Raw genomic sequence first — 26419 nt, 5'->3', positions numbered from 1 at the left:
CAAATATCTCAAATATTCACACAAACTCCTCAAATTCTCACCCAATATCCACTCAAACCCCTCAGATACTCACCCAAAAATCTCAAATATCCACACAAACCCCTCAAATACCCCCCCAAAATCTCATATAATCACATAAACCCCTCAAATTCTCGCCCAAATATCCCAAATATCCACATAAACCCCTCAAATATCCACCCAAATGTCTCAAATATCCACAAAAAAACCTCTTCAATACCCCCAAATATCTCAAATATTCGCACAAACTCCTCAAATTCTCACCCAAATATCCACATAAACCCCTCAAATACCCACCCAAATATCCCAAATATCCACAAAAAACTCCTAACCCCCCCAAATATCTCAAATATTCGCACAAACTCCTCAAATTCTCACTCAAATATCCCAAATATCCACATGAACCCCTCAAATACCCACCCAAATATCCCAAATATCCACAAAAAAAACTCCTAAACACCCCCGAATATCTCAAATATTCACACAAACCCCTCAGATATTCACCCCAAAATCCCAAATATCCGCAAAAATCTCTCAAAAAGCCCCCAAAATCCCAAATATTGACATAAACCCCTCAGATACCCACCCAAATATCCCAAATATCCACAATATTTTCTGTGGGATTTTGGGATTCCCTGTGGGATTTTGGAATTCCCTGCAGGATTTGGGGAGTTTTGGCGGGATTTTGGGATTCTCTGAGGGATTTGGGGATTCCCTGCTGGATTTTGGGGTTCCCTGCGGGATTTTGGGGTTTTCTGCTGGATTTTGGGGTTCCCTGCAGGATTTTGGGAGTTTTGGCGGGATTTGGGGATTCTCTGAGGGATTTGGGGATTCCCTGCTGGATTTTGGGGTTCCCTTCAGGATTTTGGGATTCTCTGTGGGATTTGGGGATTTTCTCTGGGATTTTGGGATTCGCTGTGGGTATTTGGGATTTCCTGAGGGATTTTGGGGTTCCCTGCAGGATTTTGGGATTCCCTGTGGAATTTTGGGGATTCCCTGCAGGATTTTGGGGATTCCCCGGGGGATTTTGGGATTCCCTGCAGGCACACGCGTGGCGCAGCGATGTCACCCGGGCACAGATGTCACCCATTGTCCCCCCCGTGTGTCCCCGGGCCATTGTCCCGCCCGTGCCAGGAGCCGCCGGCACCGATCGCCGCCCGCTGCCCCCCCCCCCCGCGCCATCCCGGGGCTGAACGGGACCGGGAGGAGCCACCCCGGCATCTGCACCGGGTCCCTCCCGGTGTCACCCACCGGGCACCGGAAAGCTCCGGGACCCCCAGAACCCCGGGATTGCCGCGGTGTCGGGAACCCCGGGAAAGCTCCGGGCACCGGGAAGGCTCCACAGCACCGGGAGCACCGGGCATGTACCGGAGGGACGAATGGAGCCGCGCCGCGGTGGCGGAGGGGTCAGCGCTGGACATGGAGCAGCGCCGGGGCTGCTGCTGCCCACCGGCACCGGCCCCGCAGGTACGGGAGCACCGGGGGCGCCGGGAGCACCGGGAGCACCGAGAGCCCCGGGAGCACCGGGAGCAGCGGGAGCAGCCCGGGCACGAGGCCACGGGGGCGGTCCCGGCCCCTCCCTGCCCCCCGGGCCCCCCCCGGCCGGTCCGGTCCCGCTGCCCCGGCCCAGCCGGGAATTCCGGTGGGATCCGGTACAACGGGAATCGCCCGCGCCCCCGGCACCCGGCGGGGAGAGGGGAACTGGGAGGAACGGGAGGAACGGGAGGATCGGGGCGTCCCGCACGTGGCGGTGCCGGTGCCGGGCCCGGGGCTCACCGGGACATTTGGGGGGTCCCGGTGGGTCTGGGAGGTCCCGGTTCATCCGGTACAGCCACACTCGGGGGTCCCGGTGGATTTTGAGGAGGGGTCGGCGCATCCTGGGGCGGATCCGGTGCATTTTGAGGGCTCCTGGTGCACTTTGGGGGGTCCCGGTGCGTACCGGGGGCGGTCCCCGCCTTTCATCGCCCTTCAGCGCCGGTCCGGGTTCACTTTGGGGCTCCCGGTTCGTTCGGGGGTGTCTGGGCACACTCTGAGGGGTCTCGGTGCACTTGGGGACCGTCCCGGTGCGTTCGGGGACATCCCGGTGCTCTTTGGGGAGCTCCTGGTGCATCCCGAGGAGTCTCGGTTCACTCGGTACCCGTGGAGAGGGTCCCAATCCCCCGGTACCGGCTCTGCACAGGGGCTCCGGTTCGCTCGGTTCGGTCCCAGCCCCCGGTACCGGCTCCTCACAGGGCTCCGGTTCTCTCGGTTCGGTCCCAGACCCCGGCACCGGCTCCTTACAGGGCTCCGGTTCGCTCCGTTCGGTCTCGGTGCTCTCGGTACCGGCTCCGTATGGGGGCTCCGGTTCTCTCCGTTCGGTCCCGGTGCCCCGGTACCGGCTCCTCTCGCTGGCTCCGTTTCTCTCCGTTCGGTCCCGGTGCCCCGGGGCTGTCTCTGTCCCCCCGCACCGCGGATTTCCCCCAGCAGGGGGCGCCCCCCGCCCGTTCCCGGTGTCCCGGCGCCCCGCGGGGGGGGCGGGGGGGACACGGAGGCGGCTCCTGGGAGAAGGGAGGGAACGGGCGGGGGGACCCGGGCACGGGGGACACGGGGCGGGCCGTGGGGCGGGGGCGGCCGCCGCTTCCTGTGCGCGATCGCGGCGGAGCGGGAGCGGCCGGAGGTACCGGGAACGGGGGGTGGGGGCACAGGGGGTCCCGGTGTCCGTCCCTACCGGGGCCCCGTCCGCTCCTCCCACGCCTCCCCCACCCCCTCCTCCTCCGGTGCCGTTCCCGGTTCTCCGTTCGGCACCCCCGGGCACGGGGTCCCCCCTCTCCCCGCACCCCTTTTCCCGTTCCCGGCACCCCCAAACTCTGCACCCTCGTTCCGCCCTCGCACCGCGAACCTTGCACCCCGTCTTGTGCCTGCACCCCAAACCCCGCACCCCGTCCTGTGCCTGCACCCCAAACCCCGCACCCCAAACCCTGTACCCCAAACCCCGCACCCCAAACCCCGCACCCCAAACCCTGCACCTCAAATCCCGCACCCCAATCCCTGCACCCCAATCCCTGCACCCCGTCTTGTGCCTGCACCCCAAACCCCGCACCCCAAACCCCGCACCCCGTCTTGTGCCTGCACCCCAAACCCCGCACCCCAAACCCTGCACCCCAAACCCTGCACCCCAAACCCCGCACCCCAAACCCTGCACCCCAAACCCCGCACCCCAAACCCTGCACCTCAAATCCCGCACTCCGTCTTGTGCCTGCACCCCAAACCCCGCACCCCAAACCCCGCACCCCAAATCCTGCATTCCCTCCCTGCCCCTAATTCCCTCCCTGCACCCCAAACCCCGCACCCCAAACCCTGCACCCGTCTTGTCCCCAGAACCCCAAACCCTGCACCCCGTTCTGTGCCCACACCCTTTGTCCTGTTCCCACTCCCCTGCACCCCAAACCTGCACCCCAAACCCTGCACCCCGTCTTGTCCCCAGCACCCCAAACCCTGGAACCGCTTCCCCCGCACCCCCTCCCCGCCCCCCAGCTGGTTTCCCCTCCCCCGCCCCCCTCATCCCCTCGCTGCACCCCAAATCCTGCACCCCATCCCTGCACCCCATCTATTCCCCTGCACCCTCTCCTGCACCCCAAAATCCCTGCCCTGCCCCCAAAACCCTGCCCCCCTTTTCCCATCCCCACACTCCATCTTGTCTCCTTCGCCCCGTTTTCTCCACGTCTTTTCTTGTGCCCTGCACCCCAAATCTTGCGCCCCAAACCCTGCACCCCAAATCCTGCACCCCAATCTCTTAATCCCCTCCCTGCACCCTAAACCCTGCCCCATCACATTCTCAAAACCCTGCACCCCATTCCTGCACCCCAAACCCTGCACTCCAATCCCTGCACCCCAAACTCTACACCCCAAATCCTGCATTTCCTCCCTGCACCCCAAACCCTGCCCCATCACGTCCCCAAAACCCTACACCCCATTCCTGCACCCCAAACCCTGCACCCCAAACCCTACAACCCATTCCTGCACCCCACTCCTGCACCCCAAACCCTGCACCCCAAACCCTACAACCTATTCCTGCACCTCAAACCCTGCACCCCAAACCCTGCACCCCACTCCTGCACCCCAAACCCTGCACTCCATTCCTGCACCCCACTCCTGCACCCCAAACCCTGCACCCCAAACCCTACAACCTATTCCTGCACCCCAAACCCTGCACCCCAAACCCTACAACCTATTCCTGCACCCCACTCCTGCACCCCAAACCCTACAACCTATTCCTGCACCCCAAATCCTGCACCCCAAACCCTGCACTCCATTCCTGCGCCCCAAACCCTGCACCCCAAACCCTACAACCCATTCCTGCACCCCACTCCTGCACCCCAAACCCTACAACCCATTCCTGCACCCCAAACCCTGCACCCCAAACTCTGCACTCCATTCCTGCACCCCAAACCCTGCACCCCAAACCCTGCACCCCAAACCCTACAACCCATTCCTGCACCCCACTCCTTCGCCCCAAACCCTGCACCCCATCCCTGCACTCCATTCCTGCACCCCAAACCCTGCACCCCAAACCCTACAACCCATTCCTGCACCCCACTCCTGCACCCCAAACGCTGCACTCCATTTCTGCACCCCAAACCCTGCACCCCAAACCCTACACCCCATCCCTGCACCCCTCACCCCATCCCTCGCCCCCCTTTTTCCCCTTTTCCCCTTTCCCGACCCTTTATCCCCCCCAAACCCTGCCCCCATCTCTCCCCTCCCCCGCCCCCCATTCCCCTCTCCCCTCACCCCAAATCTCGCCCCTCCCGCCCCCCAAATTCCTCCCCCCGTCCCCGCCCCCTCCGCGCCGCCCCCGCTGCCCTTTCCCGCACAGATCCCCCCTTGTTCCCTGCCGGGGGGCGGCCAAACAACGCGGGCGCCCCCCCAGATTCCATAGAGGGCCCCAAGCACCCCCAAATCCCATAGAGGGCCCCAAGCACCCCCAAATTCCCGTTGGGGTGGAGGGGGTTCGCCATCCAAACCCCATTTTCTCCCCGCAGCCACCTCGGTAGAGAGGGGGGGGTGTCCCCCACTGCACCCCCAGCGCTGGATGCGGCGGGACCCCCTTGGGGGGCTTTGGGGGAACCCCCCAAAATAGCTGGGGGGGTCCCGGGGGTCCCGATGGAGGTGGGGGGGGGCCGCCGGCTGCGGATCCTGGAGGATCTCAACATGCTCTACATCCGCCAGATCGCCGCCAGCATCCAGGTGCGAATTTTGGGGATCCCCTCCCCTCACCCCAAATCCAAATCCGGGGAGATTTGCACCCCCCGGAGCCCCCAGACCCCGATTTTCCCCGGGGGGGGCTTTTGTGGGGGGGGGGGTCGCGGGAAGGTGGAACGGGCTCCTCATCCCAAAGGGATCCATGCACCACCCCAAACTCATCCTGCACCCCCAAATCACCAGAGGGGCGATTTTGGGGGGCTCCCGCTCCCCCCCTGTTGGCAGCGGGGGGTTATTTATAGGTGATGACGTCACTGGAGGGGGGGGACAGGGGCGGGATCGGGATCGGGATCGGGATCGGGATCGGGATCGGGATGGAGGAACCGGAGGTACCGGGAAGGACTTGGGGGGGCTGAGGGTGGTCGGTGTGGGGGACGGGGTGCTGGGAAATTTGGGGGTTTGGGGGGTTTTTGGGGTGTTTGGTGAATCTGGGGGGGTTTGTGGGGTGCAGGATGAGTTTGGGCTGGTGCATGGCTTGGGTGTGGGGTGCAGGATGGATCTGTGGGGTGCGGGATGTGATTTTGAGGTGCAGGGTAAATCTGTGGGGTGCAGGATGTGTTTCTGGGGTGCAGGATGGATCTGTGGGGTGCAGGATGTGTTTTTGGGGTGCATGGTAAATCTGTGGGATGCATGGTTCTCCTAGGGGATGCTGGATGAGTTTTTGGGGTGCAGAATGGGTCTGTGGGGTACATGGTTCCCCTAGAGGATGCTGGATGAGTTTGTGGGGTGCTTGCCCTGCCTTTGGGGTGCACAGCCCCTCCTTGGGGTGCAGGGTGGATCTGCGGGGTGCTGAATGTGTTTTTGGGGTGCAGGATGGATCTGTATGGTGCAGGATGTGTTTTTGGGGTGCAGGATGGACCTATGGGGTGCATGGTTCTCCTAGGGGATGCTGGATGAGTTTTTGGGGTGCTTGCCCTGCCTTTGGGGTGCACAGCCCCCCCTTGGGGTGCACGGTGGATCTCTGGGATGCAGGATGTGTTTTTGGGGTGCAGAATGGGTCTGTGGGGTACATGGTTCCCCTAGAGAGTGCTGGATGAGTTTGTGGGGTGCTTGCCCTGCCTTTGGGGTGCACAGCCCCCCCTTGGGGTGCAGGGTGGATCTGTGGGACACGTGGTGCCCTCGTGGGGTGCACAGTGTGTTTTTGGGGTGCAGCAATAATTTGTGGGGTGCCTGGTAAACCTGTGGGGTGCGCAGTGGATCTGTGGGGTCTGTGATGTGTTTGTGGGGTGCGCGGTCTGGTCTTGGGGTTCACAGATTCCCCATGGGGTGCTGGATGCATCGGTGGGGTTCCTGATAAATCTGTGGGGTGCACGGAGCGTTTGTGGGGTGCCTGGTGAATCTGTGGGGTGCATGATGTGGGGGTGCAGCTGGGACCCCTTAGGGCAGGGCTGGGAGCCCCCATGTGCGTGGCTGGGACCCCCAAAAAATGTGGGGATCCCCTCCCCCTGCCTGGGCATGACTGGGACCCCCAGGGGGGTTTTGGGGTCCCCTGTGCCCAGCAGGTGCCCCAGCCCCACATTCCCACAGACCCTCCCAAACCCCAAATGTGGGAGGAGCTGGAGGGGCTGTGGGTACAGGAGAGGTTTTGGGGTCCCCTCTGACCCTCAAATGTGCCATTGCCAGCATCTGGAGCTGCGGTGGGTTCAGAAGGGATTTGGGGACCCCCTGACCCCCCAAATATTCCCATTCCGAGGTGCCGGAGCTGCAGCAGGCCCTGCAGCGGGCCCTGCGGGTCCGGGAAGAGTTTTGAGGTTTGGGATGTGTTTTGGGGTCCCCCTGACCCCCCAGTGTTCCCATCCCCAGGAGCCAGGCCTGCAGCGGGCTCTGGAGCAGTCACTGTGTGTTTGGGAGAGGTTTTGGGGTTCCCCTGGCCCCTCAAATGTTCTATCCCCAGGAGCCGGAGCTGCAGCGGGCCCTGTAGCGGGCGCTGCGAGTGCTGTGGGTTTGGGAAAGGTTTTGGGGTGACCGTGACCCCTCAAATATTCCATCCCCAGGAGCTGGAGCTGCAGCGGGCCCTGGAGCAGGCCCTGGTGTTGTGGGAAGGGCTTTGTTTTGTGGGAAGAGTTTTGGGGTCCCCCTGACGCCCCAATGTTCCATTTCCAGGAACAAGAGCTGCAGCGGGCTCTGGAACGAGCCCTGGTGTTGTGGGATGTGTTTTGGGGTCCCTCTGACCCCCCAATGTTCTGTCCCCAGGAGCCGGAGCTGCAGCAGGCCCTGGAGCGGGCCCTGCGGGTCCGGGAGGGATTTTGGGGTTTGTGATGTGTTTTGGGGTCCCCCTGACCCCCCAGTGTTCCCATCCCCAGGAGCCAGGCCTGCAGCGGGCTCTGGAGCAGGTCCTGGTGTTTTTGGGAGAGGTTTTGGGGTTCCCCTGGCCCCTCAAATGTTCTATCCCCAGGAGCCGGAGCTGCAGCAGGCTCTGGAGCAGTCACTGTGTGTTTGGGAGAGGTTTTGGCGTTCCCCTGACCCCTCAAATGTTCTATCCCCAGGAGCCGGAGCTGCAGCGGGCCCTGGAGCAGGCCCTGGTGTTGTGGGAAGAGCTTTGTTGTGGAAGAGTTTTGGGGTCCCTCTGACCCCCCAAATGTGCCCGTTCCCAGCAGCTGGAGCTGCAGTGTGTGCTGTGTGTTTGGGAGGGATTTTGGGGTCCCCATGACCCCTCAAATATTGCCATTCCCAGGAGCTGGAGCTGCAGCGAGCCCTGGAGTGGGCCCTGGTGTTGTGAGAAGCAGTTTGGGTTTTGGGAAGGATTTTGGGGTGCCCCTGACCCCCAATGTTCCATTCCCAAGAGCCGGAGCTGCAGTGGGCCCTGGAGCAGGCCCTGTTGTTGTGGGAAGGGTTTTGCGGTGTCAGAAGGGTTTTGGGGTTCCCCTGACCCCCAAATGTTCCATCCTCAGGAGCCGGAGCTGCAGCGGGCCCTGGAGCAGTCACTGTGTGTTTGGGAGAGGTTTTGGGGTTCCCCTGGCCCCTCAAATGTTCCATCCCCAGGAGCTGGAGCTGCAGCGGGCCCTGGAGCAGGCCCTGGTGTTGTGGGAAGGGTTTTGCGGTGTCAGAAGGGTTTTGGGGTTCCCCTGGCCCCCAAATGTTCCATCCTCAGGAGCCGGAGCTGCAACGGGCCTGGGTGTTATGGGAAGGATTTTGGGGTGCCCCTGACCCCCAAATTTTCCCATCCCCAGGAGCCGGATGGGGCTCTGCAGTGGGCTGTAGAGCGGGTCCTGGTGTTATGGGAAGGGTTTTGGGGTCCCCGTAACCCCCCAGTGTTCCCATCCCCAGGAGCCAGAGCTGCAGTGGGCTGTAGAGCGGGCCCTGGTGTTATGGGAAGGGTTTTGGGGTGCCCCTGACCCCCAAATTTTCCCATTCCCAGGAGCTGGAGCTCTGTGTGTTTGGGAGGGATTTTGAGGTGCCCCTGACCCCTCAAATGTTTCCTTCACCAGGAGCCAGAGCTGCAGCGGGCCCTGGAGCGTTCACTGAGGGTGCCGTGGGTTTGGGATGTGTTTGGGGGATGTGTTTTGGGGTCCCCCTAACCCCAAATATTGCCATCCCCAGGAGCCGGAGCTGCAGCGGGCCCTGGAGCAGGCCCTGTGGGTCAGGGAGGGATTTTGGGGTTTGGGGTGCCCCTGACCCCCAATGTTCTGTTCCCATCCCCAGGAGCCGGAGCTGCAGCAGGCCCTGGAGTGTTCAGTGAGGGTCAGGGAGAGATTTTGGGGTTTGGGATGTGTTTTGGGGTCCCCCTGACCCCCATTGCTCTATCCCCAGGAGCCGGAGCTGCAGCGGGCCCTGGAGCGGGCCCTGCGGGTCCGTGAGGGCGCCCGGCGCCTCCTCCCCGCCTGCAGCCGGCCCGAGCAGGCGCTGGAGACCACCAAGACCCTGGTGCTGTGCGAGGCCAGGGTGGTGGCGGCCGGGGGCGAGCTCCAGCGGCGCCAGGAGGCCCGGCTGAGGGGGGCCCGCCGGTGAGACACCCCAAAAATGAGCCCTGAGGGAATGGGGGACCCCAAGGGATGCCCCAAGGTGGGGAGGGCACCCTGTGGGACCCCCCAAAGGCAAGGGGGAATGGGGAGCACTACAGGGGGTCCTAAAATTTGGGAGGGGGGGTCCGTAAAAATGAGGGAGGGGTTTGGGGATCCCATAGGGGGTGTGGTGGTGAGGGGCACCCCAAAATCTGGGGGGACATCGGGGACAGGGCAGTGAGGGACACCCCAAAACCAGGGGATGGGATGAGAGACTCTTGGAGGGGTTGTGGCAGTGAGGGACATCTCGAAATTTGGGGGGACATGGGGGACACAGCAGTGAAGGACACCTCAAAACCTGGGGGAACATGAGGGACACCCCAAAACCTGTGGGGACATGGGGGACACAGCAGTGAGGAAAAACTCCGAAACTTGGGGGGACACGGCAGTGAGAGGCACCCCAAAACCCAGGGAGACATGGGGGACACTGCAGTGAGGGACCCCCCCAAAACCTGGTGGGACAGGGGGGTTACAGCACTGAGGGAAACCCCAAAATCTGGGGGAACTTGGCAGTGAGGGACATCCCAAAACCTGGGGGGACATGGGGGACACTGCAGTGAGGGAAAACCCCAAATCCTGGGGAGACACGGCAGTGAGAAACACCCCAAAACTTGGGGTGGGATGGGAGACAGGACAGAGTGGGACACCCCAGAACCCGGAGGGACATGGGGGACACGGCAGTGAGGGACACCCCAAAACCTGGGGGGATATGGGGGCCACCCCAAAACCTGGGAGGACATGGGGCGCAGGGCAGTGAGGGGCACCCCAAAACCTGGGGGGACATGGGGGACGCATCAGTGAGGGAAAACCCCAAAACCTGGGGGACACATCAGTGAGGGAAAACCCCAAAGCCTGGGAGGACAGGGCAGTGAGGGACACCCCAAAACCCGGGGGGACATGGGGGGACACCCCAAAACCCTTGGAGACCCTTGTGGGGGTTGTGGCAGTGAGGGACCCCCCGAAATTTGTGTGGAAGGGGGCAAAGCAGAGGGGCACACAGTGGGGGTGATGTGGTGACAGGGGACACCCCAAACCTGGGGAGGGGAGCCCCCAAAATGTGTGGGGAGCTTTGCTGACCCTGCCGTCCCCCGCAGCCCCTCGGAGGGCGGGCCCGGGGCGGAGCCGGTGCCGTGCCGGGGCACCGTCTGCATCTCAGGTACGGGGGGTCCCGGGGGGGTTCTGGGCAGGGGGAACCCCCTCCTCTCTGCCTGCCCCCCCTGCGGCACCGCCTGCATTTGGGGTGCGGGGTTTGGGGGTGTCTCGGGGGTTCTCACCCCTCTCCTGCCCTCCCCTCCCCAGATTTGCGCATCCCGCTGATGTGGAAGGACACGGAGTACTTCAGGAACAAGGGGGGTGAGTGTTGGGGTGCCGGGGGTCCCCGCTGGCCCCGCGGTGCCCCCCGTGACCCCCTGACCCGCCGTGCCCCCCAGAGCTGCACCGCTGTGCCGTGTTCCTGCTGCTGCAGGTGGGGGCTGAGATCCACGACACCCCCACCGTGCTGGTGGACAGGACCCTGACCGACATCTGCTTCGAGGGAGCCGTGCTCTTGTGAGGGGGGAAGGGATGGGGGGAGGGATCCCCGGGACCCCCACTCCCCTCCCCAGGACCCTGGCACCCCCCTATAGGATTCCTGATCACCCCCATACATCCCCAGGGACACTGAGAGCCCCCCCTCCATGGGACCCTTGATCCCCCTCACAGACCCCTGATCATCCCCACTCCCCTCCCCGGGACCCTGGCACACCCTGACCACCCCCTATGGCACCCCCATACCCTTCCCCGGGACCCTGGCACACCCTGACCACCCCCTATGGCACCCCCATACCCTTCCCCGGGACCCTGGCACCCCTCTGTGGGGATCCCCGATCACCCCCATACCCCCTTCTGGGGGTGACCCCTGCCTTCCTCTGCCCACGCTGGGAGGGACCCCTGCCCCAAACTCTCCCTTCCCAGTCCCTGCAGTGTCCCCACAGTCCGTGGGGTGGCCCTGGGGGTGTCCCCTGCTGGCACTGACCCTGCTGGCACTGACTCCTCAGTGCCCTCCATGCTGGCACTGACCCCTTTGTGCCCCTTGGGTCAGCACTGACCTGTGCCCTCCCTGACATTGACCTCCCAGTGCCCGTCCTGGTCTTGACCCCTCTGTGTCCCTTGGGCTGGCACTGACCCCTCTGTGCCCCCCTGGCACTGACCCTGCTGGCACTGACCCCCTTGTGCCCTCCCAGCTGGCACTGACCCCTCTGTGCCCCCCTGGCACTGACCCTGCTGGCACTGACCCCCTTGTGCCCTCCCAGCTGGAACTGACCCCTCTGTGCCCCCCTGGCACTGACCCCCTTGTGCCCTCCCAGCTGGCACTGACCCCTTTGTCTCCCCATGCTGGTGCTGACACTTCTGTGCCCCCTGGGCTGTCACTGACCTCACTGTGCCCCCCCTGTGCCCCCTGGGTTGTCACTGACCCCAGTGGCACTGACCCCTGTGCCCCCCTGTCACTGACCTCTGTGCTGCCTCATGCTGGCACTGCCCCCTGGGCTGTCACTGTCCCCTGTGCCCCAGGGTTGGCACTGACCCCTGTTCCCCCCCAGTGGCACTGACCCCCCTGTGCTCCCCATGCTGGCACTGACCCCTCTGTGCCCCCTGGGCTGGCACTGCCCCCCATGCTGTCACTGACCCCTAGACTGTCACTGTCCCCTGTGCCTCCCAGGCTGTCACTGCCCCCCCATGCTGTCATTGCCCCCGGGCTGTCACTGCCACCATGCTGTCCCTGTCCCCTGTGTCCCCATGCTGCCCTGTCCCCTGTCCCTGTCCCCTGTGTCCCCATGCTGTCCCTGTCCCCATGCTGTCCCTGACCCCTGTCCCTGTCCCCATGCTGCCCTGTCCCCATGCCATCCCTGACCCCTGTCCCTGTCCCCTGTGTCCCCATGCTGTCTCAGTCCCCATGCTGTCCCTGACCCCTGTCCCTGTCCCCTGTGTCCCCATGCTGTCTCAGTCCCCATGCTGTCCCTGACCCCTGTCCCTGTCCCCTGTGTCCCCATGCTGTCCCTGTCCCCATCCTGTCCCTGTCCCTGTCCCCTGTGTCCCCATGCCGTCCCTGTCCCCCGTGTCCCCATGCTGTCCCTGCCCCCATGCCATCCCTGACCCCTGTCCCTGTCCCCTGTGTCCCCATGCTGTCCCTGTCCCCATGCTGTCCCTGTCCCTGTCCCCTGTGTCCTCATGCTGTCCCTGTCCCCATGCCATCCCTGACCCCTGTCCCTGTCCCTGTCCCCTGTGTCCCCATGCTGTCCCTGCCCCAATGCCATCCCTGACCCCTGTCCCTGTCCCCTGTGTCCCCATGCTGTCCCTGTCCCCATGCCATCCCTGACCCCTGTCCCTGTCCCCTGTGTCCCCAGCCCCGAGGCGGGCCCGGATTTCGAGCTGCGTTTGGAGCTGTACAGCGCGGGGCTGCCCGGGCCGGGGGCGCAGGGCAGTGCCCCCCGCAAGCTGGCATCGCGCCTCAGCACCTCCCTGGGCCGCTCCTCGGGCCGCCGGGCACGGGCTGCCATGGACGGGGGCCCTGCCAGCCCCCCGGGCACCGCGGGCACTGCCACCGGGGCGCTGCTGCTGCCACCGCCTGGAGTGCCGTGAGTACCCTGTGTGTGATACTGTGTGTCACCTGTGTGTCACTGTGTGCCACCTGTGTGTCACTGTGTGCCACCTGTGTGTCACCTGTGTGTCACATGTCCCTCTGTGTGCCACCTGTGTGTCACTGTGTGTCACCTGTGTGCCACCTGTGTGCCACCTGTGTGCCACTGTGTGCCACCTGTGTGCCACTGTGTGTCACTGTGTGCCACCTGTGTGCCACCTGTGTGCCACTGTGTGCCACTGTGTGTCACCTGTGTGTCACTGTGTGCCACCTGTGTGCCACTGTGCGCCACCTGTGTGCCACTGTGTGCCACCTGTGTGCCACCTGTGTGTCACTGTGTGCCACCTGTGTGCCACCTGTGCGTCACCTGTGTGTCACCTGTATCACTGTGTATCACTGTGTGTCACTTGTGTGCCACCTGTGTGCCACCTGTGTGTCACCTGTGTCACTGTGTATCACTGTGTGTCACATGTCCCTCCGTGTGTCACATGTCCTCCCATGTACTCCCCTGTGTCTCCCTGTGCCCCCTGTACCCTCTGTGTGCCAATGTCCCCTCTGTGTGCCTCCTGTCCCCCCTATGTGTCACATGTCCTCCTCTGCCCCCCGTGTGTTCCACGTGTCCCCGTGTGTGCCCCTTTCTGTGCCCTCTGTGTGCCACATGTCCCTCTGTGTGCCACCTGTGTGTAACAAATGCCCCCTGCGCATCACATGTCCCCCTGTGTGCCCCTGTGTCCTGCCCATGCCCCCCTGTGTGCCACTCCATGTGCCACATGTCCCCCGGTGCCCCCCTGTGCCCTGTCCCCCCATGTCCCCCCATGTCCCCTCATGTCCCCTCATGTCCCCTCATGTCCCCTCATGTCCCCACCTGTGCCCCCACTGTGCCCTCAGACTCCCTGACCCTCCCCAACCCCTCAACTTCCCCACGGTGTCCCCAGCTGTCCCTGATGTCCCCTGAGCCCTGATGTCCCCCTAACCCCACAATGTCCCCTGACCCCTCAGTGTCCCCAGGTATCCCCAATGTCCCCTGAGCCCTGATGTCCCCCTAACCCCACAATGTCCCCTGACCCCCCAGTGTCCCCAGGTATCCCCAATGTCCCCTGAGCCCTGATGTCCCCCTAACCCCACAATGTCCCCTGACCCCCCAATGTCCCCTGAGCCCTGATGTCCCCCTAACCCCACAATGTCCCCTGCCCCCTGGTGTCCTCAGTTGTCCCCGATGTCCCTTGACCCCCTGGTGTCCCTCTGCCCTCCCAGTGTCCCCTGACACCCCAATGTCCCCTGTCCCTCGGTGTCCCCCTGACCCCCCCATTATCCCCAGATGTCCCCAATGTCCCCTGACCCCTCAGTGTCCCCAGGTGTCCTTGGTGTCCCCTGCCCCCCCCCGCTGTCTCCCGGCCCCCCAATATCCCCCTAGCCCCACAATGTCCCTTGTGCCCCCATGTCCCCAATGTCCCCAGGTGTCCCCAATGTCGCCAATGTCCCCAATGTCCCCAGGTATCCCCAATGTCCCCAATGTCCCCAATGTCCCCAGGTGTCCCCAGGTATCCCCAATGTCCCCAGTGTCCCCAGTGTCCCCAATGTCCTCAATGTCCCCAGGTATCCCCAATGTCCCCAATGTCCCCAATGTCCCCACTGTCCCCAATGTCCCCAATGTCCCCAGGTATCCCCAATGTCCCCAGTGTCCCCAGTGTCCCCAATGTCCCCAGCATCCCCAATGTCCTCAATGTCCCCAGGTATCCCCAATGTCCCCAATGTCCCCAGGTGTCCCCAATGTCCCCAATGTCCCCAGTGTCCCCAATGTCCCCAGGTGTCCCCAGGTATCCCCAATGTCCCCAATGTCCCCAGGTGTCCCCAATGTCCCCAGTGTCCCCAATGTCCCCAATGTCCCCAGGTATCCCCAATGTCCCCAATGTCCCCAATGTCCCCAGGTATCCCCAATGTCCCCAATGTCCCCAGGTGTCCCCAATGTCCCCAGGTATCCCCAATGTCCCCAGCGTCCCCAATGTCCCCAATGTCCCCAGGTATCCCAAATGTCCCCAGTGTCCCCATGTCCCCAATGTCCCCAGGTGTCCCCAATGTCCCCAATGTCCCCAGGTGTCCCCAATGTCCCCAATGTCCCCAGGTATCCCCAATGTCCCCAATGTCCCCAATGTCCCCAGGTGTCCCCGGTTCCAGCTGCTGGCTCACACCACGCTGTCCCTGGCTCAGGTGCACGACGGCTTCCGCACGCACGACCTCGTCATCGCTGCCGATGGTCAGTGGGGGCACCGCACCCCAAAACTGCCCGGAGCACCCCTAAACACCCCATAAACACCCCATAAACACCCCATAAACACCCCAAAACTGCCCAGGGCACCCCTAAATACCCCATAAACACCCCAAAACTGCCCGGGCACCCCTAAACACCCCATAAACACCCCATAAACACCCCATAAACACCCCAAAACTGCCCAGGGCACCCCTAAATACCCCATAAACACCCCGAAACTGCCCGGGGCACCCCTAAATACCCCATAAACACCCCAAAACTGCCCGGGGCACCCCTAAACACCCCATAAACACCCCAAAACTGCCCGGGGCACCCCTAAATACGCCATAAACAATCCATAAACACCCCAAAACTGCTCGGGGCACCCCTAAACACCCCATAAACACCCCATAAACACCCTAAAACTGCCCGGGGCACCCCTAAATACCCCATAAACACCCTAAAACTGCCCGGGGCACCCATAAACACCCCATAAACACCCCAAAACACCCCAAAACTGCCCGGGGCACCGCTAAACACCCCATAAACACCCCAAAACTGCCCGGGGCACCCCAAAACAGACCATAAATAACCCATAAACACCCCTAAACACCCCAGAAGAGCCCAGGGCACCCCAAAACAGACCAAAAATAACCCATAAATACCCCAGAACAGCCCAGGGCACCCCAAAACACCTCGGGGCACCCCAGAACATCCCATGGCACCTCAAACAGCCCGGGGCACCCCAAAATACCCCATAAACACCCCATAAACACCCCAAAACTGCCCGGGGCACCCCAAAACAGATGATATCACCCCCAAACATCCCAAAACAGCCCAGGGTGCTTCTAAACACCTCATAAACACCTAACAGCACCCTATAACACCCCAAAACAGCCCAGGACACCCCAGAACAGCCCATGGCACCCCATAAACACCCCTAAACACCTCAAACAGCTCAGGGCACCCTATAACACCCCATAAACACCCCACAACACCTCATAAACACCTCAAAACAGCCCAGAGCACCCCTAAATATCCTGTAACACCCCATAAACACCCCGGGGCACCCTGTAACACCCCATAACACCCCTAGACACCCTGAGGCACCCCAAAGCACCACATGGCACCCCAAAACACCCCGGGGCACCGCTAAACACCCCATAAACACCCCATGAACACCCCATGGCACCCCGAAACACCCCATAATACCCCATGGCACCCCAAAACACCCCATTCAAAACCCCATGGCACCTCCTGACGCCCCATAACACCCCATGGCACCCTATAGCACCCCATAATACCCTGGGACACCCCAAAATTCCCCACATGTACGATGGCACAAACTTCCCACCCACACTGTAACACCCCAAAACTCCCCACACACCCCAAACCAGGGCAATGGGGCTGGAGCAGGCGGGGAGGAGTTGGGGGGTCTGGGATTTTGGGGTCCTGCAGGGGTGAGGGTGGATTTGGGGTCTCGGTACGTGGGAGACAGGGGGGTCCTGGCACGAGAAGGGGGGGTCTGGGATCCTTTTGGGGTTTGGGGGTCCCTGTCAGGCCCCAAGAGATTCAGGAGTCCCAGAGCATCGGGGTTTTGGGATCAGTGTCCCCCCCGTGTCCCCCCAAGGAAGAGCAGAGCCCTGCTGGGGGGGTTGGGGACAGTGTGGGGTCCCTTCATGTCCCCCCTGTGTCCCTCCAAAGCAGAGCCCTGCTGGAGGGTTTGGGGACAGTGTGGGGTCCCTCCATGTCCCTCCATGTCCCTCCATGTCCCTGTGTCCCCTCAGAGCTGATCCCTGTTGGGGGGTTTGGGGTCAGTGTCCCCATGTCCCCCCAAAGCAGAGCCCCGCTGGGGGAATTTGGGGGTCCCTCCATGTCCCCCCTGTCCCCGTGTCCCCCCAGAGCTGAGCCCCTGCTGGGTGGGTGTGGGTGTCCCTCCATGTCCCTCCATATCCCCGCTGTCCCTATATCCACCTCCATGTCCCCCCATGTCCCCCCATGTCCCCGCTGTCCCCGTGTCCCCCCAGAGCTGAGCTCTTCCTGGGTGGGTTTGGGTGTCCCTCCATGTCCCCCCATGTCCCCGCTGTCCCCGTGTCCCCCCAGAGCAGAGCCCTGCTGGGTGGGTGTGGGGGTCCCTCCATGTCCCTCCATGTCCCCCCTGTCCCTCCATGTCCCCCCATGTCCCCGCTGTCCCCGTGTCCCCGCAGAGCAGAGCCCCTGCTGGGTGGGTTTGGGTGTCCCTCCATGTCCCCCCTGTCCCTCCATGTCCCCCCATGTCCCCGCTGTCCCTCCATGTCCCCCCATGTCCCCGCTGTCCCCGTGTCCCCGCAGAGCAGAGCCCCTGCTGGGTGCCCCTCTATGGCCGCGTGTGTTGCCGCCTGGCGGCCCGGCCCAGCTGCATGGACACCCCCGCGGCGACAGGGACACTGCGGCTGCAGGTCAGCGACAGCGACAGCGGCCACACCGGGAATGGCATCGGGAATGCACCGGGAGGGGCACCGGGGGGGGGGGGGGGTGAGGGCATCGGAATTGGCACCGGGAGGGGCATCGGGAATGCACCGGGAGGGGCATCGGGCGGGGCGCCGGGAATGGCGCCGGGAATGGCACCGGGGGAGAGGCATCGGGAGGGACACAGGGAGGGGCACCGGGAGTGGGAGTGGCACCGGGAGAGCACCGGGAATGGCACCGGGAATGGGACAGAGGGATGGGATAGAGGGGTGGGGTTTATTAACACTGCCACGATAAAGGGGACCCTGCAACTGCAGGGGAGGGAATGGGATGGAGAAATGGGATTGAAGGAAATGGGATATGGGGATGGGATTGAGGGAAATGGGATATGGGGATGGGATAGAAAAATGGGATGTAGAAATGGGATAGAAGGGAATGGGATATAGGAGAAATGGGATGGAAGGAAATGGGACAGACAAATGGGGTATAGAGAAATGGGATATAGGGAAACGGAGTATAGGGATGGGAGTGAGAAATGAGATAGAGAAATGGGATAGAGGACTGGGATATAGGGAAATGGGATAGAGAAATGGGATCAAGAAATGGGATATAGAGAAATGGGATCAAGAAATGGGATAGAGGGAAATGGGATAGAGAAATGGGATCAAGAAATGGGATAGAGGGAAATGGGATATAAGGATGGGATAGAGGACTGGGATATAGGGAAATGGGATATAAGGATGGGATAGAAAGATGGGATATAGGGAAATGGGGTAGAGATGGGATATAGGGAAATGGGAAACAGGGAAATGGGACATAGGGATGGGATCAAGAAATGGGATAGAGGAATGGGACATAGGGAAATGGGATAGAAAAATGGGATATAGGGATAGGATAGAGGAATGGGATAGAGGAATGGGATAGAGGAAAGGGATAGAGGAATGGGATATAAGAAAATGAGATATAGGGAAATGGGATAGACAAATACGATATAGAGAAATGAGATACAGGGATGGGATAGAGAAATGGGATAGAGGACTGGGATATAGGGAAATGGGATAGAGGAATGGGATCAAGAAATGGGATAGAGGGAAATGGGATATAAGGATGGGATAGAAAGATGGGATATAGGGAAATGGGGTAGAGATGGGATATAGGGAAATGGGATATAGGGAAATGGGAAACAGGGAAATGGGACATAGGGATGGGATCAAGAAATGGGATAGAGGAATGGGACATAGGGAAATGGGACAGAAAAATGGGGATATAGGGATGGGACATGGGAATGGGATAGAGGAAATGGATAGAGGAATGGGATAGAGGAATGGGATATAAGAAAATGAGCTATAGGGAAATGGGATAGACAAATACTATATAGAGAAATGAGATACAGGGATGGGATAGAGAAATGGGATAGAGGACTAGGATATAGGGAAATGGGATAAAAGAATGGGATTGAGAAATGAGGTAGAAAAATGGGATACAGGGAATGTGCCACCCGTGGGTGCTGAATGAGGGGGACACTGGAGCTGTGGTGCCCCCCGTGGGTGCTGTATGGGGTCACACTGGAGCTGTGGTGCCCCCCGTGGGTGCTGTATGGGGTCACACTGGTGCTGTGGTGCCCCCCGTGGGTGCTGTATGGGGTCACACCGGTGCTGTGGTGCCCCCCGTGGGTGCTGTATGGGGTCACACCGGTGCTGTGGTGCCCCCCGTGGGTGCTGTATGGGGTCACACCGGTGCTGTGGTGCCCCCCGTGGGTGCTGTATGGGGTCACACCGGTGCTGTGGTGCCCCCCGTGTGCACTCACGTCCCCGGGGGTCTCGGGCAGGCTCCAGGGGCCGAGGGCCCTGGCGGGACCCCCCTGTTCTGTGTCCTGCGGGGCCCGGGGCTGCTCTGCTACGGCAGCGCCAGCGAGGCTGAGGCAGGGCAGGAGCCCACGCTGACCATCGCTGTCACCAAGGTACACAGGGACACTCTGGGGACGCAGGGGACACTGGGGGGGCCGGTGGGGTCTGGGGGGCACGGGGAGTGCGGGGTTGGGGGGAATGGAGGGGTCATGGAGAGGTGGGGGTTATGGGGAGAAAGGGGCAGTGTGAGGGGCCAGGGTGGTTTGAGGTTTATGGGGAGCTCTGGGGTCTGCGGGGGCTGTGGGGTGTTCTGGGGGCTGTGGGGGCTGTGGGGTGTTCTGGGGGCTGTGGGGTCTGTAGGGTCTGTGGGGTGTTCTGGGGCATTCTGGGTCTATGGGGAGCTCTGGGATCTATGGGAGCTGTGGGATCTATGGGGGTCTGTGGGGTCTATGGGGGTCTGTGGGGTCTATGGGGGCTGTGGGGTCTGTGGGATCTATGGGAGCTGTGGGGTCTATGGGGGTCTGTGGGGTCTGTGGGATCTATGGGAGCTGTGGGGTCTATGGGGGTCTGTGGGGTCTATGGGAGCTGTGGGGTCTATGGGAGCTGTGGGGTCTATGGGAGCTGTGGGGTCCATGGGGGTCTGTGGGGGTCTGTGGGGTCTATGGGGGTCTGTGGGGTCTATGGGAGCTGTGGGGTCTATGGGAGCTGTGGGGTCCATGGGGGTCTGTGGGGGTCTGTGGGGTCTATGGGAGCTGTGGGGTCCATGGGGGTCTGTGGGGTCTATGAGGGCTGTGGGGTCTATGGGATGTTCTGGGGTCTATGGGAGCTGTGGGATCTATGGGAGCTGTGGGATCTATGGGAGCTGTGGGGTCTATGGGGGTCTGTGGGGTCTATGGGGTCTGTGGGATCTATGGGGGTCTGTGGGGTATATGAGGGCTGTGGTATCTATGGGAGCTGTGGGATCTATGGGAGCTGTGGGGTCTATGAGGGCTGTGGGGTCTGTGGGGGTCTGTGGGGTCTATGGGGGTCTGTGGGGTCTATGAGGGCTGTGGGATCTATGGGAGCTGTAGGGTCCATGGGGGTCTGTGGGGTCTATGGGGGTCTGTGGGGTCTATGGGGAGCTCTGGGATCTATGGGGGCTGTGGGGTCTATGGGATGTTCTGGGGTCTATGGGGGCTGTGGGGTCTATGGGAGCTGTGGGGTCTATGGGGGCTGTGGGGTCTATGAGGGCTGTGGGGTCTATGGGAGCTGTGGGGTCTATGAGGGCTGTGGGGTCTATGGGAGCTGTGGGGTCTATGAGGGCTGTGGGGTCCATGGGGGTCTGTGGGGTCTATGGGGGTCTGTGGGATCTATGGGAGCTGTGGGGTCTGTGGGGGTCTGTGGGGTCTGTGGGGGTCTGTGGGGTCTATGGGGGTCTGTGGGGTCTATGGGATATTCTGGGGTCTATGGGAGCTTTGGGGTTTATGGGGAGCTCGGGGCTCTCTGGGATGTTCTGGGGTCTCTGCGGGCTGGGGTGTCTCTGGGGCTCTCTGGGTGTCTCTGGGTGTCTTTGGGGGTCTCTGGGTGTCTCTGGGTGTCTTTGGGGGTCTCTGGGTGTCTCTGGGGCTCTCTGGGCTCTCTGGGGGTGTCTCTGGGGCTCTCTGGGATGTTCTGGGGGTCTGTGGTGTCTCTGGGCTCTCTGGGTGTCTCTGGGGCTCTCTGGGGGTCTCTGGGCTCTCTGGGGCTCTCTAGGCTCTCTTGGGGTCTCTCTGGGGGTCTCTGGGCTACCTGGGGCTCTCTGGGGTCTCTCTGGGTGTCTCTGGGCTCTCTGGGGGTCTCTGGGGCTCTCTGGGGGTGTCTCTGGGTGTCTCTGGGCTCTCTGGGGTCTCTCTGGGTGTCTCTGGGTGGGCTCTCTGGGTGTCCCTGGTCTCCGTGCCCCCCAGCCCTGTGTGTGCCCCAGGACACGCGGGTGCGGGCGCTGCAGGCAGGGGGTCGGGGGCAGCCCCCCGGGGTGGCCGTCACCAACCGCCTGGGCGGGGAGGAGGTGACACACGGGCTGCTGGCCGAGAGCACGGCCGAGGCTCAGCGCTGGCTGCAGGCCTGGGGACAGCACCTCTGCGACCTGGGTGAGCCCCCGGGACCCCCCTGACATGTGGGATCCCCCCCTGACCTGTGGGACCCTACACAGCCTTGTGGGACCCTAAACATCCCTGTGGGACCCTACACAGCCTTGTGGGACCCTAAACATCCCTGTGGGACCCCACACATCCCAGTGGGACCCTAAACATCCCTGTAGGACCCCACACATCCCAGTGGACCCTACACAGCCTTGTGGGACCCTCCAAATCCCTGTGGGGCCCTCCAGCCCTCTGGGACCTTACACAATCTCTGTGGGACCCTCCCATCCCTGTGGGACCCTAAACATCCCTGTGGGACCCCACACATCCCAGTGGGACCCTCCACATCCCTGTGGGACCCTACACATCCCTGTGGGACCCCACACATCCCTGTGGGACCCTACACAGCCTTGTGGGACCCTAAACATCCCTGTAGGACCCCACACATCCCTGTGGGACCCTACACATCCCTGTGGGACCCTAAACATCCCTGTGGGACCCCACACATCCCTGTGGGACCCTACACAGCCTTGTGGGACTCTCCAAATCCCTGTGGGGCCCTCCCAGCCCTCTGGGACCCTACACAATCTCTGTGGGACCCTCCTAGCCCTGTGGGACCCTAAATATCCCTGTGGGACCCTACAAAACCCCTGTGGGACCCTCCACATCACTGTGGGATGCTACAGATCCCTGAGGGCCCTCCACATCCCTGTAGGACCCTACAAAACCCCTGTGGGACCCTCCACATCCCTGTAGGACCCTACACATCCCCTCTGGGACCCTCCCATCCGTGTGGGACCCCACACATCCCTGTGGGACCCTACAAACCCTTGTGGGACCCTGTCCCAGTGTTGTTAAAGGACCCCAAACCTAGTGGGACCCCCTGATCCCTGTGGGACCCCCACCCTGGCAGGACCCCTGACCATCCCTGTGAGGGCTCCATCACCCCAGGACTCCTAACCCTGTGGGACCCAGAGAAGTGGGGATGAGGACAAGGCTGGGAACAGGACAGGGACAGGGACAGAGATGGGGACAGTGACATGGGGGGCAACAACAATGGGGTGGGACACAGATGGGAAGGCACAAGAGCAGGACCCCCTTGGGGACCCCCACTCCAAACCATCCTTATGGGAACTCCATCACCCCAGGACCCCCAACCCAGTGGGACACCAGTCCTGAGAGCACCCCCATTCCTGTGAGACCCCATCCCAGACTGACTGCATGCAGTGGGACCCCCATCCAACAGGACCCCAACATCCAATGGGACCCCCATTTCCCTGCAGACCCCATCCCAGGCTGACCCCATCCAATGGGACCCCCATCCAATGGGACCCCCATCCCAGGCAGTCCCCATTCCAGGGGGACCCCATCCTCCTGCAGACCCCATCCCAGTGGGACCCTGTCCCATGCAGACCCCATCCAATGGGATCCCAATCCAGTGGAACCCCAATCCAATGGGACCCCAATCCAATGGAACCCAAATCCAATGGGACCCCAATCCAATGGGAGCCCCATCCAATGGAACCCCAATCCAATGGAACCCCAATCCAATGGGACCCCCACCCAATGGGACCCCCATCCAATGGGACCCCAATCCAATGGGAACCCCAATCCAATGGGACCCCCATCCAACGGAACCCCAATCCAATGGGACCCCCATCCAATGGAACCCCAATCCAATGGGACCCCCATCCAACGGAACCCCAATCCAATGGGACCCCCATCCAACGGAACCCCAATCCAATGGGACCCCCATCCAATGGGACCCCAATCCAATGGGACCCCCATCCAATGGAACCCCAATCCAATGGGACCCCCACCCAATGGGACCCCAATCCAATGGGACCCTAATCCAATGGGACCCCCATCCAATGGGACCCCCATCCAATGGAACCCCAATCCAATGGGACCCCAATCCAATGGGACCCCAGTCCAATGGGACCCCCATCCCCTGCAATTCCCATCCCCTGCAGACCCCATCCAACAAGACCCCCATGCCCTGCAGACCCCACACCAGGCTGACCCCATCGAACAGGACCCCTATGCCCTGTTGACCCCATCCCAGGCTGGCCCCACACCAGGCTGGCCCCACACCAGGCTGACCCCATCCCCTGCAGACCCCATCGAAGAGGACCCCCATGCCCTGCAGACCCCATGTCCTGCAGACCCCATCCCCTGCAGACCCCATCCAACAGGACCCCCATGCCCTGCAGACCCCATCCCAGGCTGACCCCATCCCCTGCAGACCCCATCCCCTTCAATCCCCCCCCCCTGCAGCCCCCAGCCCGAATCTCCTGGCTGCCGGGGCTCTCTGTCCCCGCCCATTGTCCCGCTGTCCCCGCTGTCCCCAGCCCAGTGGAAGCAGTGCTGTGAGGAGCTGATGCGGATCGAGGAGCCCCCCCCGCGCCGCCCCCCGGCCCCGCTGCCCCCCCAGGGCTCCCTGTACCACCAGACGGGTGAGTGGGGCCATCGGGGCGGGGGCTCTGCTCTGTCTCCCCTCTCTGCTCTCTGCTCGCTCCCTAACGCTGCTCTTCTCGCTGTCCCCCCTTTTCTGTCCCCCTCTCCTTTCTGTCCCCCCTTTCTGCCGCTGTCCCCCCTCCCTGGGGCGCCCCCAGCCCCGCCGGGTCCCCCCGGGCCCCCCCCGGCCGAGGGGCTGCTGCTGCAGGAGAATGTGTCAGCCGAGATCCGGGCTCTGCTCAGCTCCTACTACAGCGACAGGTGACGGGGGGGACACGGGGGGACCCCCGACAGCCCCCCGCAGTGCCACAGAGAGGGGACAGAGGGAAATGGGACAGAGGGAAATGGGACAGAGGGAAATGGGAGAGAGGGAAATGGGATATAGGGAAATGGGATAGAGGGAAATGGGACAGAGGGAAATGGGATAGAGGGAAATGGGATAGAGGGAAATGGGATAGAGGGATGGGATAGAGAAATGGGATAGAGAAATGGGATAGAGAAATGGGATAGAGGGAAATGGGATAGAGGGAAATGGGACAGAGGGATGGGATATAGGGAAATGGGACAGAGGGAAATGGGATATAGGGATGGGATAGAGGGATGGGATAGAGAAATGGGATAGAGGGAAATGGGATATAGGGATGGGATAGAGGGATGGGATAGAGAAATGGGATATAGGGAAATGGGACAGAGGGAAATGGGACAGAGGGAAATGGGATAGAGGGAAATGGGATAGACGGGAATGGGATAGAGGGGAATGGGATAGACGGGAATGGGATAGAGGGAAATGGGACAGAGGGAAATGGGATAGAGAAATGGGATAGAGGGGTGGGATATAGGGAAACACGATAGGGAAATGGGATAAAGGGAAATGGGATAAAGGGAAATGGGATAGAGGGGAATGGGATAGAGGGAAATGGGACAGAGGGGAATGGGATAGAGGGGTGGGATATAGGGAAACACGATAGGGAAATGGGATAAAGGGAAATGGGATAGAGGGAAATGGGATAGAGGGAAATGGGATAGAGGGAAATGGGATATAGGGAAAGGGGATAAAGGGAAACGGGATATAGGGAAATGGGATGTAGGGAAATGGGATATAGAGATAGGATATAGGGAAATTGGGATATGGGGAAATGGGATATAGGGATGGGATATAGGGATGGGGTAGAGAAATGGGATATAGAGAAATGGGATATAGGGAAATAGGATATAGGGATGGGATCGAGAAATGGGATATAGGAAATGGGATAGAGGAATGGGATATAGGGAAATGGGATATAAGGAAATGGGACATAGGGAAATGGGTTATAGGGATGGGATAGAGAAATTGGATATAAGGATGGAATAGAGAAATGGGACATAGGGAAATGGGACGTAGGGACGGGATGTAGAATGTGATAGAGGGTGGAGTTTATTAACACTGCCATGATAAAGGGGACACTGCAATGAGGGGATCCCCAACAGCCCCCCCGCGCTGCCACAGCCCCCCCAGCACAGCCCTGGGGACAGGGGGGGCACAAAGGGACACCCAAACCCCCCCCCCAGCCCCACGGGGGAGTACGGGGATATTTGGGGGGGGTCCAGGGCTGCCTGTGACCCCCCCCTTTTCCCCGCCCCCCCAGCTATTGACCCCTCGGATGACATCGCGGCCGTCACCGAGATCCTGGCGGGGCACGGGGGGGCTCCCCGCGCTCCGGGCCCCCCCCCGTGGCTCTCGCTGTTCGAGGGGCCCCCCCTGCGCAGCCCCAGCCCCCCCCGCCGGGGCCGCCCCCGAACCCTGTCCCTGGACGCCCGGCTCGGCACCCTCAAGGGCCGGGGGGGCCCCCCAAAACCGCCCCACTCCAGCTCCTCCAGCAGCGGCAGCAGCAGCCCGGGGCCCCCCCAGCGCGACCCCCCCAGAGCCCTCCAGTCCCGGGTGTGACCCCCCCCCAAGCACTTTTGGGGGGGTAACAGAGGGATGGACCCCCCCCCAAAGGGGGTTTGGGGGTGCTGGGGGCTCCCTGCTTCTGTTTTTGGGGAGAAACTGGAATTTCTGCCCTCCCCATGCTGGGGGGGCTCAGGGCTAAACTCCAAAAAGGGGGGGGTGGTTTCCTTCCCCCCCCCCACACACAAAGGTGGGTGCTGGGGACCCCCCCCACCGCAGGGTGGGTGCTCAGGGTCTAACCCGGGGTGGGGGACACACAGAGCCCCCCCCAGCTCTGCTTTCCTCACCTCTAACCCGGGGTGTGGGGGGGACACAGAGCCCCCCCAGCAGGGCCCCCCACAATTAATAATATTCACTAATAATTTGCATTAAAATTTATTTAACAGCTGCTGTGTGTGATTTTGGGTGGGGAGGGGGAGTGGGGGTCCCTGTGCCCATGTGGGGGGAGGGGGGTTTGGGGTGCTGCCCCCTCCCCAAGCTGCTCTTTTGGGGTGCAGTGGGGGGTGGGGGCTGTGCTGGG

The 26419-nt window shown here is 61.9% G+C and overlaps 1 protein-coding gene across 2 annotated transcripts; it reads left to right on the top strand.

Annotated features, from left to right (window-relative positions):
- The first annotated feature begins 1308 nt into the window (after positions 1-1308).
- RTKN (rhotekin) lies at positions 1309-25686 on the top strand. 2 transcript variants are annotated; one of them, XM_058025050.1, is made up of 13 exons: positions 1309-1485; positions 9010-9203; positions 10355-10416; positions 10560-10613; positions 10691-10808; positions 12644-12874; positions 15036-15130; positions 17456-17562; positions 19401-19532; positions 21359-21524; positions 23867-23971; positions 24131-24233; positions 25598-25686. In XM_058025050.1, the coding sequence occupies exons 1-13, from the start codon at positions 1381-1383 to the stop codon at positions 25602-25604; spliced, it is 1479 nt and encodes a 492-aa protein (XP_057881033.1). In that variant the 5' UTR covers positions 1309-1380; the 3' UTR covers positions 25605-25686. The 2 variants fall into 2 exon arrangements, with proteins under 2 accessions (XP_057881033.1, XP_057881034.1); XM_058025051.1 differs by lacking the exon at positions 1309-1485 and adding an exon at positions 5545-5588.
- The last annotated feature ends 733 nt before the right edge of the window (positions 25687-26419 follow it).

The sequence above is a fragment of the Melospiza georgiana genome, chromosome 5 (genome assembly GCF_028018845.1).
Source record: "Melospiza georgiana isolate bMelGeo1 chromosome 5, bMelGeo1.pri, whole genome shotgun sequence".
In the NCBI taxonomy this organism is placed as follows: Eukaryota; Metazoa; Chordata; class Aves; order Passeriformes; family Passerellidae; genus Melospiza; species Melospiza georgiana.
The sequence above is the reverse complement of the archived record's forward strand: the minus strand, read 5'-3'. Positions and strand labels throughout refer to the sequence as shown.

Bases quoted from the DNA above. Each gene is read 5' to 3' on its own strand.
- RTKN (XM_058025050.1), top strand. From the start codon at position 1,381: ATGTACCGGAGGGACGAATGGAGCCGCGCCGCGGTGGCGGAGGGGTCA. The intron at 10,614-10,690 runs GTGAGTGTTGGG...CGTGCCCCCCAG, and splicing joins GTACTTCAGGAACAAGGGGG to AGCTGCACCGCTGTGCCGTG. The intron at 12,875-15,035 runs GTGAGTACCCTG...CAATGTCCCCAG, and splicing joins CTGCCACCGCCTGGAGTGCC to GTGTCCCCGGTTCCAGCTGC.